Source organism: Pan paniscus, chromosome 15, assembly GCF_029289425.2.
Source record: "Pan paniscus chromosome 15, NHGRI_mPanPan1-v2.0_pri, whole genome shotgun sequence".
Lineage (NCBI taxonomy): Eukaryota > Metazoa > Chordata > Mammalia > Primates > Hominidae > Pan > Pan paniscus.
The window spans coordinates 48196429-48212186 of record NC_073264.2 but is presented as its reverse complement, the minus strand read 5'-3'; the positions used below and the strand labels follow the sequence as shown (position 1 = coordinate 48212186).

Sequence of the window (15758 nt, the reverse complement as noted above, 5' to 3'; positions counted from 1 at the left end):
ATGACACCGATAAAGACATTTTGGTAATTTATCAGCAATATATATATATGTATATTTTTCTTACTTAAAATAGGACTAAAATGGTAGGAATGGCAAAATAATAATGATAATAATTATATTATTATTTTAGTTCACTTTTTCCCCCTTCTTAAGAAGAATTTACCCCAAAAAGCGCACTTTGTGCCTTCCTAAAACGTCCTTTCTTTCTCTAATTCTTACCCAAAATGCTTACCTGCTGATGTTCTATTGAGAAAGGATATTCAAGAGACATTTATAATTCAACCATACTATGCTTAAACAATTCAAATGATTAACTGTACTAATTAGCTTTGAGTAAATTCACAAAATAAATAGAGCCTTCATACTTCACAATTAAATAGAACCCCAACTTCATTTCATCGTCTGACTCTACATTTAGATTATCAGGGGCGCTATGTTAAACCACTTTCAGGAAGGGTGTAACGTATTTTTGTTCTTGCATTATTAATGAACTTCCATTCAGACTAGATTGGCAAATGGAGTTGTTAGATACAGAGAAGTGAGTATAAGAATACTTAATAGCATATCAGAGAAAACAATTTAAAAGACCTCCCTGCTCATATCCATTTTCCAGAATCTTTAATACTTTTAAGACTAACACTGCATATACTTTTTATAATAACATAAGATATAAATAAATTAACTCATTATTATTTCTTCAAGCAAATGAGAAAGATTAAGTCTTGTTCATATCAGTGCTTAGAGTTGTACAAAAGCTGTTGCATTTAACTCCTCTTTAATGCTGTTTGCATATTGCAAAATGTACCTTTCAGAGACAGGAACAAACTGGTAAGTTAATTTTGTTTTCTAAATTGTTGGTTGGAAAGAAAGAGGCACGCGGCTCTTAGTGTAGGTGAGTTTATTAGATGAATCTGAAATATATTTTTATAACTTCAATGTACCATTACTTATTAACTTAAAAAATTAAGATCATTCCCAAGCCCTTTAGCTTTTTAAATAATAAATATTATTTTCACTAGAGAGTCACACCTTGTTGATTATTTCGTGATGCTCATAAGGGAAATGCCTACAATATTAAGAATGGAATCTAATTTTACAGTCTTTTCAATGATTCTCTTCGACTGGTAGATTTTCTTAGGTCATTGTTTCCCAAACTTTATTCTCTGGGATGCTAGTCCTCAGAGATGTTCCCCCTTGGTAGATGCAATCAGCCTCTCCAGTAATGTGACAATTTGCATGTTAGCATGTTCAAAGCTCTGAAAAGTTTGGGAGAAATGCAGACTTTTTTTCATATAGTCAATTTTCAAACTTTATTTGTTACACTTTGGTTGTTTGTTTGTTTCTTTGTTTGTGGTGGAGTTTTACTCTTGTTGTCCATGCTGGAGTGCAGTGGCCTGATCTCGGCTCACTGCAACCTCCGGCTCCCGGGTTCAAGAGATTCTCCTGCCTCAGCCTCCCAAGTAGCTGGGATTACAGGTGCCTGCCACCACGCCTAGCTAATTTTTTGTATTTTTAGTAGAGACGGGGTTTCACCGTGTTGGACAGACTGGTTTTGAACTCCTGACCTCAGGTTCTCTGCCCGTCTCAGCCTCCCAAAGTGCAGGCATGAGCCACTGCACCTGGCCTACACTTTGTTTTAATGTAACCTCATTAACCTTTTTCTGAAACAGGTTTTAGCAAATACTATTACAGATAATGTAAATGTGCATAGATGTCAGTTTTTTTTCCTTCTTCCATCTTTCTTCAGATTATCGACTGATTATCAGTTGAGTAATTATCCATATTTACTCAGAAATGATTATTATCTGAAGCATATAAACAAGCCCTTTTGGATGAAATCCTCCTTTACAAAGAGAGTTGTCTGATAGCTGATGTCCCATACACATAGCTAACTAGTCAGTGGATGTGCTAGAATGAGGTTTCTTGTGTTGTGTACAGAATTCTCTTCCTCACATATATTCCCATGTTGATGCTGTTTGTTCATCAATGTTATTCTGTTCCCACAACAAAATCACTGAATCCTTGAGGACATCAAATCTGTTCCTTTTCCTATTCTATTTCCCCAGATGCATCTCAGGACACAAGACTGCAACACAAAATCAAAATTAACAGGAACTTATCATACTGAATGGAAACAATTGGCATCTGTAAAGTTAATGCTTTGTAATGTCAATTATAATTAAATTCAATAAAGAGTATTGAGTACCAACTATAACAATGCACCATATTCAGGATTTGGGGGCAATGAAGAAGAGTAAGGTGTACCCACTCCAACCCCAGGTGTTCACAGCCCTATTGAGGAGAAAGATAGGTTCCTAGTTATAGTAGGACAGATTATACATACTATCGTTTACTATCTTTTAAGTTGCTTTGCTGATGTAACCTATTTCCATCTGCTTATTGGCATTCAGTGGGTCAGGAAAATACTTCATCTTTCACACATAGATATTTTTATTCTCTTCAGCAAATAAATAGGAAATTGATTTTTATTTATCTGGTTGCACTATTAATGGTTTCTATATCCACATCTCAACAAGGTTTTGTCAGTTCTTGAGGTTGTCCAGAATCCTACAACCTGATTTTAAAACGTAATCGATTTAGAGAGTCTTTTCAGCAATTTATCAACCTGAAGTGGTGATCAGTGGTCACTCTGTATCTTACATTCTTCTGAAATAGATACTTAACAGAAGCTAAAAAGCTGACACCTCATATTTATTATCTCCAAAGAGATGCTTTTCACATTAAAGTATAAGACTGTTGTCTTTTTTTGTTCTGTCAATAAATTTTAGTTTATTATTGAATTACTATGTATTGCATACTTCATGGAACATTTGACCAACAAAACAATGTACGTTATAATTTTAAATCTAAAACTACAATCAAGATACAATCTCACAGCCTCCTCTTTGTGGAAACCACAAGCCTAGACTTCTCTGAAGGCAATGTTCCCTCTTTCAAGCCTATGCTCAAGATGTAATCTAGTTTTACATAACAGGAGTCTTCCATTGAACCATTGACATTCACATTCACAGGCATGGACTCTTATTTCTAGGGAAGGTGAGCAACAAACCCTACCCAAATTTTTGCAGTGAGTAGCCTCTGTTTCAATACTTGGGTTTCACTCCATTTACAGAGCACATCTGTATAGCCTGAAGAAGAGGGATTTCAGTAAGTGCAATTAGAATGTCCTTGCAAGTAAACTGTTAAAAAGTGAATATAGGCCAAGCCTGTATTCAATTCACAGTATTAAAAAAGGGAGGCTATAGTTACATTGCAATGTTTCCAAACTGATTATCCAGAACAGAGGTTCAGCTTGATGCCAATCTTTTACATGCACTGCCAGACTAAACAAGTACCTTTTAAGGTTCATCTATCACGATTTATGATACATTAAGCCAAATCTAATGTTCTCTCAGGCTGGTGTTAGGGGATTTTCAATATTCAGACTGAGAAATTGCATTTGGGGAAAGGGATTTCTCCTATCCTTTTTCCATAGAATTTGTTTAGTTCTATAGAGTCTCAATAAGTCTATTGGACCTCTGTTATACTCCAGTACTAATCACAGATTGATTTTAAGAGTTTAAAATCTTAACTGATAGCAGGAAATGACTTTAAATTAACATTACATGAGCTACTATAAATTGTTCACGGAAAAAGAGAGTGTTTAATTATAAACGAAGGAACCTGCTGCCCAGTTGATTAACTACATCAAACACTTTATATTTTCAAAACTCAGGCACAATTGTTAATAAGCTATTTCTCACAATGTGTCTGTAAGGGAGCCTAACTCTATCACCTTCTATTTTCATAAATGATGCACTTGATCCATAAAAATTAGATTGCCCATCTTGGACCACGTAGACATGAAAAACTGGAATTAGGTTGCAAATTCTCAATGTACCCAGACCTAGTTTACAGAGCTATGCTCTTAGTTTTCTGAGCTAAGTAAGAAAACAAAATTTCTCTGTCCTCTGTTACTATATATGAGTACACGCACACACACCTTTTATCTGAATATTTCTTTTTTGTATGCAAAACCAGTTATTTTGTTAGAGGGACAACATAAACAGAAATGACTCTATTAAATAATCTGTTACTTATTCTGATATTCCTTAACTTGAGCTCACTTAGCAGACTTGTTTCTCTTTTTCCCTTTAGATTCTGTGTCATTCAGAAGACTAGTACAATTGACTTAGGCCAAATCATAGAATTATCTGATAACTAAGATTCACCAATGTTTTTCGCTATGAGTTCATTCTTAAAAGCATGCTTGATTATATTGCTTTTTATTAATTTGTCTAATTGTATATTACATATAATCTTATGTATTAATTGATTATGGGTTTATAATCTCTAATATTTTTTCTTTGGGTTTTAAAGTTGTTTTTATGAATAAATATTCTATAACATAATACAGATACTGATTTCATATTTTTATCAGTATTTTTTGAGTTGTTTAGTATTTTAAATCTAATTTGGCTGGTAAGATTGCAGTTCTCTCAATATCACTTTAATATGTCACTATGCAGAGCACAGAAGTGGAAAACAATAGCTGCATGGTAAATAAATGACAACCACTTAAACATCTCAGTTTTGTGTGTGTTTACATATGCAACCAACATATATCTTTGTAATGAAAACTATTATAAAAGATATCCCATATGAACCCTGATATTAATCATATGGTTATTAATAAATTAATATATGCAATAATAAAACTTTCAGAATTATAATCTTAAAATTTCTCTTTAAAAACAGGATAAAGAAAATTCTTAGCAAATGAAGGGAAACTCATTTAACTGTTATGGTGCTAATAAAAGTAAATGCTCTTGACATATTAAATTACATCTGTTTTTAACAGAAAATATATTTTATACTCATATGATTTGCTTTGTACTGTAAAACTTCAATTACATTGGCATTGTATGAGCACAATTATTATATACCAAATATGGCAGCCAGATATGGACATTTTCATCACATTTCCCTTCCCAAATACAATGTAAAGTCATAGGTCAGTGCCTGTGAAAATATGAATATATGATTCTAGGTAACAGAATACCAAAATGTATCCTAATTTCACCCTAGACTAACTTACTGATAAAGATATGGTTAGGGGTAAATAAGATTCATAAGTTGCATTTTATTATGGAAAAATGTAACAAATGACAGTATGAGAATGTGATTTAAGTATTTGTCTTCTCATGTTTTCATTAAGATTAAAACTTAGTGCATTTTCTAAACAATAATTCAGGGAGGCTGTCCTCTGAGATTGAAACTTCTTCAGGCATATAAAACATTTCATCGCTATATATGTCTGTGGTTTTTCTAGACATAAGTATAAATGTTGTGTGAATAAGTTGGCCTCTAATCTATGAATATGCAGGCTGCAGTACGTGAGGGCCATGGTTATGTCTATTTTGTTCATGTCCTGTAGTCAGAACCCAGCCTAGTGGCTAGTCTTGAGGATGTGCCCTTCAAATATATCTTAAATGAAAAAGAAAGACACAGACATTGTTTTTGATATCTATTTATATCTTCCTATTAAGATGCCAACAAGAAAGCAGATGAAAATATTTGAGGCTAAAGAGTTTTAAAACTTAGAAAAGTTTTTAAGACTTAAAAATATATTCATCTCTGGTTCATTCTGCATGATTCTATAGATTTTTATAGTGCTTACTGGTTTTTATTGGACTGACAAAAATATGGTTAAACTAAGGAGGGGCTATCCAGAATGCTGTTAGCAGCCTTCTAGTGTCTGCAGGTCCTCTAAATTCATGGCATTTTTGACAATATCATTACATATTTAGGCTTAATGTTAAAAGTGGATGACCAATATTTTATCCTGATAATTGCGTTTCACTATGTATGCCACATTTTGTCATGTAGGGATAGTCATTTTAAAGGAGAGGGAAATGGGGAAGATGATGAAAAAAAAAAAAGAAAAATCTGTGTATAAGAGAATCACTGTCACAAAAGAGAGAAAGCTTTTCCATATTGAGTATTGTGGTGTCATTCAAAGTTCAGGCCCTTAGTAGAAAGTCTATAGATGCTCCCTTGGCAGCCTTTTGGTAGTCATTACTACTGACCTCCTGTGAAAACAGCACTGCCTTTAGACCTGGAAAACACTTCTGTTAGCATACAAACCTGTTTTCTAGGCTGTCTGTGGAGAGGTTCTTTTGGTCATCTGCATTAGAGAGCCAACAAACAGTTTTAACTGGAAACATCTATGTATGGTAGAATATAAAAGTTCATAGTAAATGTTTTGAAAATGCTTTTTTCCCCAGGTTTTCTTTTTCAGTTCAGATTATTTCAATGTATGAAAATGTTTCATGAATGTGAATGGACTCAAATATTACCGAACTAGTGTTGATCAACATGTAGATACAACCTTAGGAGAATGTTCATATGTCCTTTGTGTAATATTTGAGTTGTTTGGAAAATTATACAATAACTAAGTAGTGACATAGGGAAAGTATTAGATTAAATGAGATCCATATTCTTACTTTTAATTTTAATACGCTGTGACTACATAGAATCTGTCATTTGTTCAAAATTCAATGTCAATATTTAAGTATAATTGCACATAGAATTAAGGCATTACTTTTGATATCACTGGAAAATCCTACCAAATTTATAAAAATCAGTGTTCACAGTCTTTAATTGACTTAGTTTTTTTTAGATTATTTCTGGATACTTGAATGAGGTTTATTGATGTACACACAACTTGGATATAAAAAAGAAATATATGTACACTTTATTTGGTTTTAACTTTATTTCAGCTCAGAGATGATTATCTAGAGTGAATGAATCCTTAAAGTTATGAAAGTAACACTAACTCCTTATGGAATTTTTATGTTGTAGCATTAAAAAAAGGACGATTTTGGATCACACCAGATCCTTATCACAAAGATGACAACATCCAGATTGGCCGTGAGGTGAAAATATCTTGCCAAGTAGAAGCTGTTCCTTCTGAGGAGCTAACATTTAGTTGGTTTAAAAATGGTCGTCCATTAAGAAGTTCTGAGCGCATGGTCATTACACAGACTGATCCTGATGTCTCTCCGGGAACAACAAACTTGGACATCATTGATTTAAAATTCACGGATTTTGGGACGTACACATGTGTAGCATCTCTGAAGGGAGGAGGAATATCTGATATCAGTATCGATGTTAATATATCCAGCAGCACAGGTAAGAGGCATATATTTATGATGTAAAAGATGTTCACATTTAGAATGATTGAAGTTTAACAGATCAAGTAGGTTTTAGTTAAAAATATTTTTTCCCTTTTAAGTTTCCTAAAAACAAAATTATAATGTTCTGAATGCTCAATGAATACTAGGTTCTGAAACAGTTTTATCAGTTTTGATTTAGATTTACATAAGATTTTACAGAAATTATCCAAATAAAATTAATAGCATTGACTAAGATAGATATAGGCTTATAAGTTAAATAATACTAGTATTTCATCAAAATACTCTGAAGAGTCTAAAATTATATTAATAAAATTAAACAACAAATGTCTAGAGTTAAGACAATTTTCAGAAATTTTAAACAAAGCGTAACTATATAGTGCTAAGAAGAAAATACTGAGAGATAATTTAAGAGTGTTCAAATGCAAAATATGTAAGAAATGTACTCTACACTAACAAAAATTGATATGTTAAAGTTGTAGTCAGATGTGATTTTTTTGCAGAATCATATGGTAAAATCTGTTCATAATGAAAATAGTTAAGTACGAAAATATATTGGAGTGAAATTCTTTCTTTTAAAGTTAAAAACGAAAACATGTTATTAGTTTTTTCTTGATTAAATGTACATCTGTTGACAAGGAAAATTACAGGGATTTGGTGGAGGAGGGTTCATTCAGATGCTTTAAAGCCCTGTGATTCTATGAGGCACAATCAGCACACATCCAGAGTTTCAAAGTAGCTGTATTTGTTTTGCCAGCTTGTTACCAAATTGAATTTTAATGGCAGATTCTTACATCATGAAAGATAAATAATATGTGTTGAAAACATAGAGACAAATGTAGTAGACACATGATCAGGCAGCATTTTGTATCTTGTACTTTGAAGTATTCACCTATAATTTTGTGCCTTCTCATGGTGCAGTGAACACTGGATTGATTTTACTCCTTAAGAATAGAAGTTTATGATTCAGGCTAACAAAAATGTGCTAACTTTGCACAATTGTGCTTTGTTCCTAGAAGATATTCAATTTTTATCATCTATCACTAAAACAAAAGGAAATTAGGGTGATGAGGAGTACTTGTGTTTGGACATTATTTCTTTTCTAGCTTAAAAAAAAGCTAGAGACAATAAAAACATTTTTTAAAAAATTCTAACTGATATTTAAACGTTGGTGCTAGCACTAAGAGATGGATTCTTTTAGGATATCTGAGGGAAAACTGTTGATACACACAGTTATCACTTGTTTATGTATTCATTCAATCAACACATATCCATTGATTCTTCACCTCAGTGTGCTAGGTGACACTGTACACTGTACTATATGACATTCCAATATAATATTTCCTGTAAGAGAGTAAGACCAAATTTTGTAGATCCAGGATAATTTGTCCTCATTTTCTGAGGGATAGTTTCCCATAAATGTTCTAGACTTAATCAAAACCATTTCTTTGTTTGGTTTGGTTTGGCTGGGGTTTTTTTTGTTTGTTTCCTTTACAGAACCAGTGACACAAAGCTCAGATCCAAAGAATCAATGCTTTTATCTAAAAGAACTCAGTTCTTTTAAAAGAGCACAGTTTATATACCATTAAACTTAGACAAAAGATGGAGCACAGAATGGAGACAAGAAAGCAGCATTATATATAGGGCTCACAAAACGAGCCCTAACATTTATTTTTAAATATACTAGTTATATTGCCTGTTTGAAACTATGTGTTATATATGACAAAATAGTAAAGATGACCAACATTGATTTGTGAAATTTCCACCAATCCTTTAAAGAAAATTCAAGATTAGTAATAAGAGATTGGTTGTAATCATTAAATTTTCTTAACTATCGTCAATTTGCCTGGCTACCCAAGGTAACACTATTGGAGATAAAAGAAATATATTGTCTTCTTCCAAAACACTACCCCTGGAAAGTACCCACTTAACTACAGATAGATGTGGTTTCTCCATAGAGTGGAAGCTCCACGAAGTCTGAGACTTTGTCTGCATCACTCATTGCTATAATCTCAATAGCCGAAACAATACATGGCACATAGAAGGTACTAAACAGATAATTATTAACTAACAAAATGACTAATTTATGCATACACCTTTCATTTTAGGTTTTCTTCCCTCCCATTGTCTCTATAATATAGACATTTGCTGTGCCTCTTACTGCCCTTATTGTAATTCCCTACTGACTTAAAGTTATTTGTTAGACAAATTTATAGTGACTTAATGTTTTATCACTCCCGAAGACAGGAGCAGCTCCTCAATTTGTGGTGTCCAGTGAAAATAAAAATGCATGCACCTTGTTCAAAAATTAATAAATTCACTATGGCAACAAGAAAGCATTAAAGCAAATTTGGGGCTGTTCTAAGTGTGGCTACACAGATGGCAGGCTCTTGAGGCTAGATGGCCTAGGAGATTTTATTGTGATAGAAGGCCTAGAGAAGATGATGCCTAACCTAAAGAATGAGTTACTGAAGATGATTACATATTCTGTCTTCAAGCCAAAACTGACCTTTGATGTTCCAATTTGCTTACAATAGAGTGGAATACTAGAATGCAGTATAAAGTTCTATAAATCTGAGATTGTATGATTCAACTGACATCATTAAAATGATATTTATCCCAATACTATTGAAGACTAAAGTGCTTTAATATGAAAATAGGTGTATTCTAGGATATAGTTTGAACCGTGAAAATGAATAAGCTATAGCATACAAGGAAATCTTGGGTTATATCAATTTTATGAACCCTGGAGGATACTGAGGAAATTCACACAAATGGGATGAGTGAGTCAAAGAAAAGGAAGCAACAATGTAAGACATAAATATATATGTGGTGATGTGTTAGATTCTTGGTTTTGCTAGTATTTCTATTATAAGAAATTGAGCATTGACCAAATGGTCAGTAGCTGACTTGTGGGCTAAGCATTTCTTTATGTTAAATATAAGGCATTTTAGGGTGACATTTTAAAACATTTTGAAAATTTCTGAGCTTTTTGTTTTTCATATAAAATCTTACATCGAATCTCAGTTGCTACTGTGTTGTTTCTTTTTCCTCTCTCTTTAATTCTTCATCATTCAATTTGAGTGTTACTGTGTTTTAAGAGTCATATAATGATATTTTTTAAGTAGAGGCTGAGGTACCACAAGGCATTTTTACCTGAGACAGAAAATCATTTTTCTTAAATGACAGAGCCACATTTCAACATATGTTTTTGATGACTTTTAAAATTGAAATACAAAATATTTCAGGGAAGTAAATCCTAATTTACAGAATTATTCATATTCTCAAAAGACAATGATCTGATTTTAGAAGACAGTTTAGGGTCAGGCATGGTGGCTCACACTGTAATCCCAGCAATCTGGGAGGCTGACTCAGGAGGATCCCTTTAGGCCAGAAGTTTGAGGCTGCAGTGAGCTATCATGGTACCACTTCACTTCAACCTGGTTGACAGACCAAGACTCTGTCTCAAAAAAGCAAGGCAAGGCAAGGCAAGGCAGGGCAGGGCAGGGCAAGGTAGGGCAGGGCAAGGTAGGGCAGGGCAAGGTAAGGCAAGGCAAGGCAGATTGGAGAGGAGAGAAGAAGGGAGGGGAGGGGAGGGGAGAGGAGGGAAAGAAAAGGAAAGAGAGCCCTCATGTGTTTTGGAGTTTGAATTTGATTGAATGATAAAAACTATGATATATGTGATTATAGGTTGTCTTACTTTCATCTTTAAACATGCAAATTGTTTCATTGGGAGTATTTTTTTTTAATTTAAAATTATTGTTTCCTTTAGATTTCTTTCCTGTGTTATTGCTACATATACACTCTGTGTTATATGGTGATAGTACAAATAGGCCTTGCCCTTAAGGAGCTTACAGTCTAAATCATCAAGACAGATTACGTGGAAACTAGGCAATATATAGTGGTTGCATACTGTGCTTAAAGCTTGATCGGACTTCTGTAGAAATTGTGAATTTTTGTTCATGTGGGTATAAGAAACTTTCACAGAGAAATGACATTTGAGTTAAAAGTTGACAAAAGTAGCATTGCGCTAGTGACAGTGGAAGGAGGATATATTTGGCAGAATATAGAGGTTGAAGAAAGTCTCAAGAATATTAAAGTGATAATTATTGTTTTTACTGTAGGGCTGATATTTATTGATATGAATATAGGCAAATTATATTGGTTTATTACAACTTTATAGTTTTTTATTACTGAAGCTATATTTTATCTGGCTAGACTGCAGGTAAGTTAAAATTGTTATAAATGTTTCAATTAAAAAATTAAATATACTATATGCTATAATTAAATATACTATATGCTATAATTCAATTTTACAAAATAAAAAACTGCACATACTTGCTGAAAAATGCATGTGAATTTTTGCCTAAAATTTTGATGAAAGTTAAATTCTTAATTATTGTCACTTGATTGTCACTCATTTGCAAAAATATAATCGTTATACAGCAGTAGACTTAATTTTCAGAGGCATTGTTGCAAAATATCTCATTGCTTCTTCCAGTATTATTCCATGGTAGAGTCCTTGGATGCTCATTAGCTTGCACTTATTTCTTTGCATGACTTGACAAACTTGTAGGTTTATAGTAAACTCAGAAGCATCTGCATCATGCCTCGAAAACCTAAACAGTGAAACTGCTGATCTGTGGAATTCCCATGATGAGACATCTGGTGGACAAATATAGCAGAAGACTCAATACAGATTTTGATGATTTTTTTTCTACCTTGTTAGAGTACATGGACATTTTATAGGCAGAAAGTGGATCCAAATTTTGAAGTTTAAACAAGAAGCTGAAGCATAGGCATAGGTGCATAGTGGTGACCAATTGAGAAAATCTGTTCAAAATTTTAGTTTGCTGCCACCCATCTAGTTACTATAATTATTTTAGTTAACCAGTGTCTGTACAAGTATTCACATCTGCAAAATGAAACTTGTTGATAACACAGGACTACAGTACACAAGAAAGAAGAATAGTTAACAAACAGGAGGGCAACAGAAAAAATGACTAAGTCCAATTAATTGGATTTGCTTCCTTGTCCTTTCTCCAATTAAGGAGGAATAGAAACTCATGAAATTCTGCTGATTAAAACTGAAGTTCTATAGAATGGCTATAGTAAGGAATAGGTTATTTTATGTGAGTAGAAGTCATAAGACTGTCACATAAAATACCCTGACAGAGCTTTGATCAGAGGAAGCTACCCTGCAATCAAAAGTTATGTAATTATCATCTGAGGTACTGAACAGAGAAACATTAATTTCTTTCCTTGAATCCAAAATTGTGAAGTAAAATCCATGACCTCTGAATTAATGATGGACATCAGAGACTGGCAAACATTTTGTAAAGGGCTGGATAGTAAATATTTTCAGCTTTTCAGGCCATATGGTTTCCGTCACAACTATTCCACTCTGCTATGATAATGGGCAAGCTGCCATAGGCAATAAATAAATGGGCACAGCTGTGTTCCAATAATACTTTATTTACAAAAACAGGTGGTAGCCATATTTTGCCCACAGGCTGTAATGCATTGACCTCAAACCTACACTTTTGATATCCTATTAATTCAGAAATAAAATAATTACAAAGCTAAACCTCATGGGCTTACTAGCAAATTAAACTCACATGTAACCGTTACTTGTCTATACAAACATTAATACATTTTATAAGATTGAGGTAAAATCTTATTAACAGATATAATCTAGCATTTGCTTTAATAAACTATAGAAGTTATAGGGGAGCACACAGAATAATGTTATTGAATCTGGTCAGCAAGAGTTCCATAGAGCAGCAGGTAGCATCTGAGCTGGATTAAGAATAAGGCACTAGATCTTAGAAGGAAATGAATCTCATTAGATCTTATTAGCTCACATTCACACAATCAAGAATGACCAAAGTATTTATCAGGGAGGCAATATGATCTGATTTGTGCTTTGGGAGCCAATTCAGTTGGTGAATCTGCAGAGTTCAGAAAAGAGACAATTAGAGAAATGATGGTGGAGAAATAAAAGAGAGTTTCAGAAGACATTCTTAAGGCTTAACAATCAATCTGACAAAGACAGCTTTTCTTGTTTCCCATGCAGTGAGACTACCTTTGCATTGTGACAGAGTAGTCAGTGAATTATTTGGAGATAATGTAACAGAGAGAGGCAAAACACTTTCATTAAGATAAAAATTGCCTGGGTGACAGAGTGAAATCTGTTGGGAAAAAAAAAAAGAAAAGAAAAAAAAATTGGACAACGGGGACAAGCAATATTTTATGAATAGTGGCTAGATAAGAAAAAAAAGATACAGAAAGCTTAGCCTAGTTTTTCTTCTAGGGTTTTTATGGTTTTAGCTCTAACATGTAAGTCTTTAATGCATCTTGAATTAATTTTTGTATAAGGTGTAAGGAAGGGATCCAGTTTCAGCTTTCTACATATGGCTAGCCAGTTTTCCCAGCACCATTTATTAAATAGGGAATCCTTTCCCCATTGCTTGTTTTTGTCAGGTTTGTCAAAGATCAGATAGTTGTAGATATGCGGCATTATTTCTGAGGGCTCTGTTCTGTTGCATTGGTCTATATCTCTGTTTTGGTACCAGTACCATGCTGTTTTGGTTACTGTAGCCTTGTACATCATTCTCAGCAAACTATCGCAAGGACAAAAGACCAAACACCGCATGTTCTCACTCATAGGTGGGAATTGAACAATGAGAACACATGGACACAGTAAGGGGAACATCACACACCAGGGACTGTTGTGGGGTCGGGGGAGGGATAGCATTAGGAGATATACCTAATGCTAAATGATGAGTTAATGGGTGCAGCACACCAGCATGGCACATGTATACATATGTAACAAACCTGCACGTTGTGCACATGTACTCTAAAACTTAAAGTATAATAATAATAATAATAATGAAAGCTTTGAGACTCAGTCAGGAACAACATCTGAGAAGTCAGTTAACCTCTTTGCATGTTAGATTTCTTATCTCTCCACCACAGATTTGGAATATTTACAAGGCAAAGTTTGAGGAAATAGAATGAATGAAAGGGAGCGTAAGAAAACATTCTGCAGATTGTGTGTGAAGGGTACCATTTATTCAGTTGGACGGATAGATAGGAATCAGATAAGGTGCTGGGTAGTACTCATAATCTCTCTCATAAAAAGGCAGTTAAGTCAATGACCAATGTTCTTAAGTCAATTTAAGAAAAAGCCTGATTGACATCAGGCAGACTAATGTAGTGCAAAGTCCAGGCCCAAATTTACCTCCTAGTAGCTTTATGACCTTGGTCTGCCTGGGCCTCAAAACTTTTCATCTATAGAATTATGGGATCAGCTGGAGAACTGATTTCCAAATAGTGTTTTAATGGCAATTTGGAATATTTGCAAGTGCTACCGAACTGCAGAGAGAAGCGAAATAACCAGCAGGGAATTTTACTCATTTCTTCCCTTTTCAACTTCAATCAGAGTAAAATATGTTTCTCTTGTATACATAGGACTTCTATGTAAGATTATATTTGGACAAAGGATTCTGATTCTCAGACATATATGTGTGTGTGTGTGTATATATATGTGTGTGTGTGTCTATATATATATATATATATAGACACATACACACTACGAGTATTTACTACTCATAGTTGAAAGCCGTTGGCTTAGATGAGTTCTTCCATTCCTTTTAAGTATGCTGTTTTGCTTCTATGATCCCAAACTATTATGACTCAGTCATTTAGAATACAGTAATGTCACATAAAGGATGTATGTTTGTGAGAAGGTTTGAGAGAACAAAATGGTTTGAGATTAGTTGTAGCTGAAGGGATGGTGAAACATCCTCATGTTTCTGGTGAGCAATTAGAAAATCAGTTCTGATGATCAGGAAAAGGTCAGAACTAAAACATAGACTTCACAAGTAATTGTATTAATTTGAAACAGATGGGCTCACCCAAGAAGAGAATAAGAAGCAAAGCTATTACTGTCCAAGGAGATGATAGAAAAAAGAAGAAACTATGAAGCAAATGAGAATGACTGATCAATGGAAATCAAGGAAAATAAGCTCTCTAATTTGAGTAGAAAAAAAGAATATCCATGCAGTGGAAAGCTTTTTGTATTTAGAGCATCTTCACAGCCTTCAGTACTTCTTCATCGGCATGAAAATAAATGTGAATGATTGTATTTGTCCCAGAAACCATAATATTGATGCAAAAAATTTTGATAATGGAAGTGAGCTCTTATTTTCATTTAAGTGAAAGGATTGCATATGGAAAGAGTGAAGGAGTGTGAAAGAGACCGACAGAATGAGACAGAGGATTAAGAGGAAGAGAGGAAAGGAGAGGGGAAAATGGGAAGGTCAAGATAAGAGGTCATCAGAGTTTAAATAGAGTATTTTGGTATGAAGAACATCCATCCTCAGATTATGTGGCATCTTCTTAAACAAGCCACAGGTAGCATTATAGACACTCATAGAAGGTGACAATTAGATGAATCCTCTTTTCAAGAAGACCATTGAAAGGAGTGAAAGGGATTATTTAAAACATCGTGAGCTGCAAGTTGTTTTGAGAAGCATAAGTTATATCAATATTTTACTA

The 15758-nt window shown here is 33.8% G+C and overlaps 1 protein-coding gene across 5 annotated transcripts in view; it reads left to right on the top strand.

Annotated features, from left to right (window-relative positions):
- Positions 1-15758, top strand: part of MDGA2 (MAM domain containing glycosylphosphatidylinositol anchor 2) — an 847276-nt gene that overhangs the window by 606323 nt on the left and 225195 nt on the right. For all 5 annotated transcript variants that reach the window (XR_004666173.3, XR_004666172.3, XM_034937505.3 and 2 more), the window contains one exon: positions 6865-7194. Coding sequence is in view for 3 of the 5 variants with exons in the window: in XM_034937505.3 (XP_034793396.1) it covers positions 6865-7194 (330 nt within the window). In the remaining 2 variants the exon portion in view is untranslated. The remainder of the gene's footprint in view (positions 1-6864; positions 7195-15758) is intronic.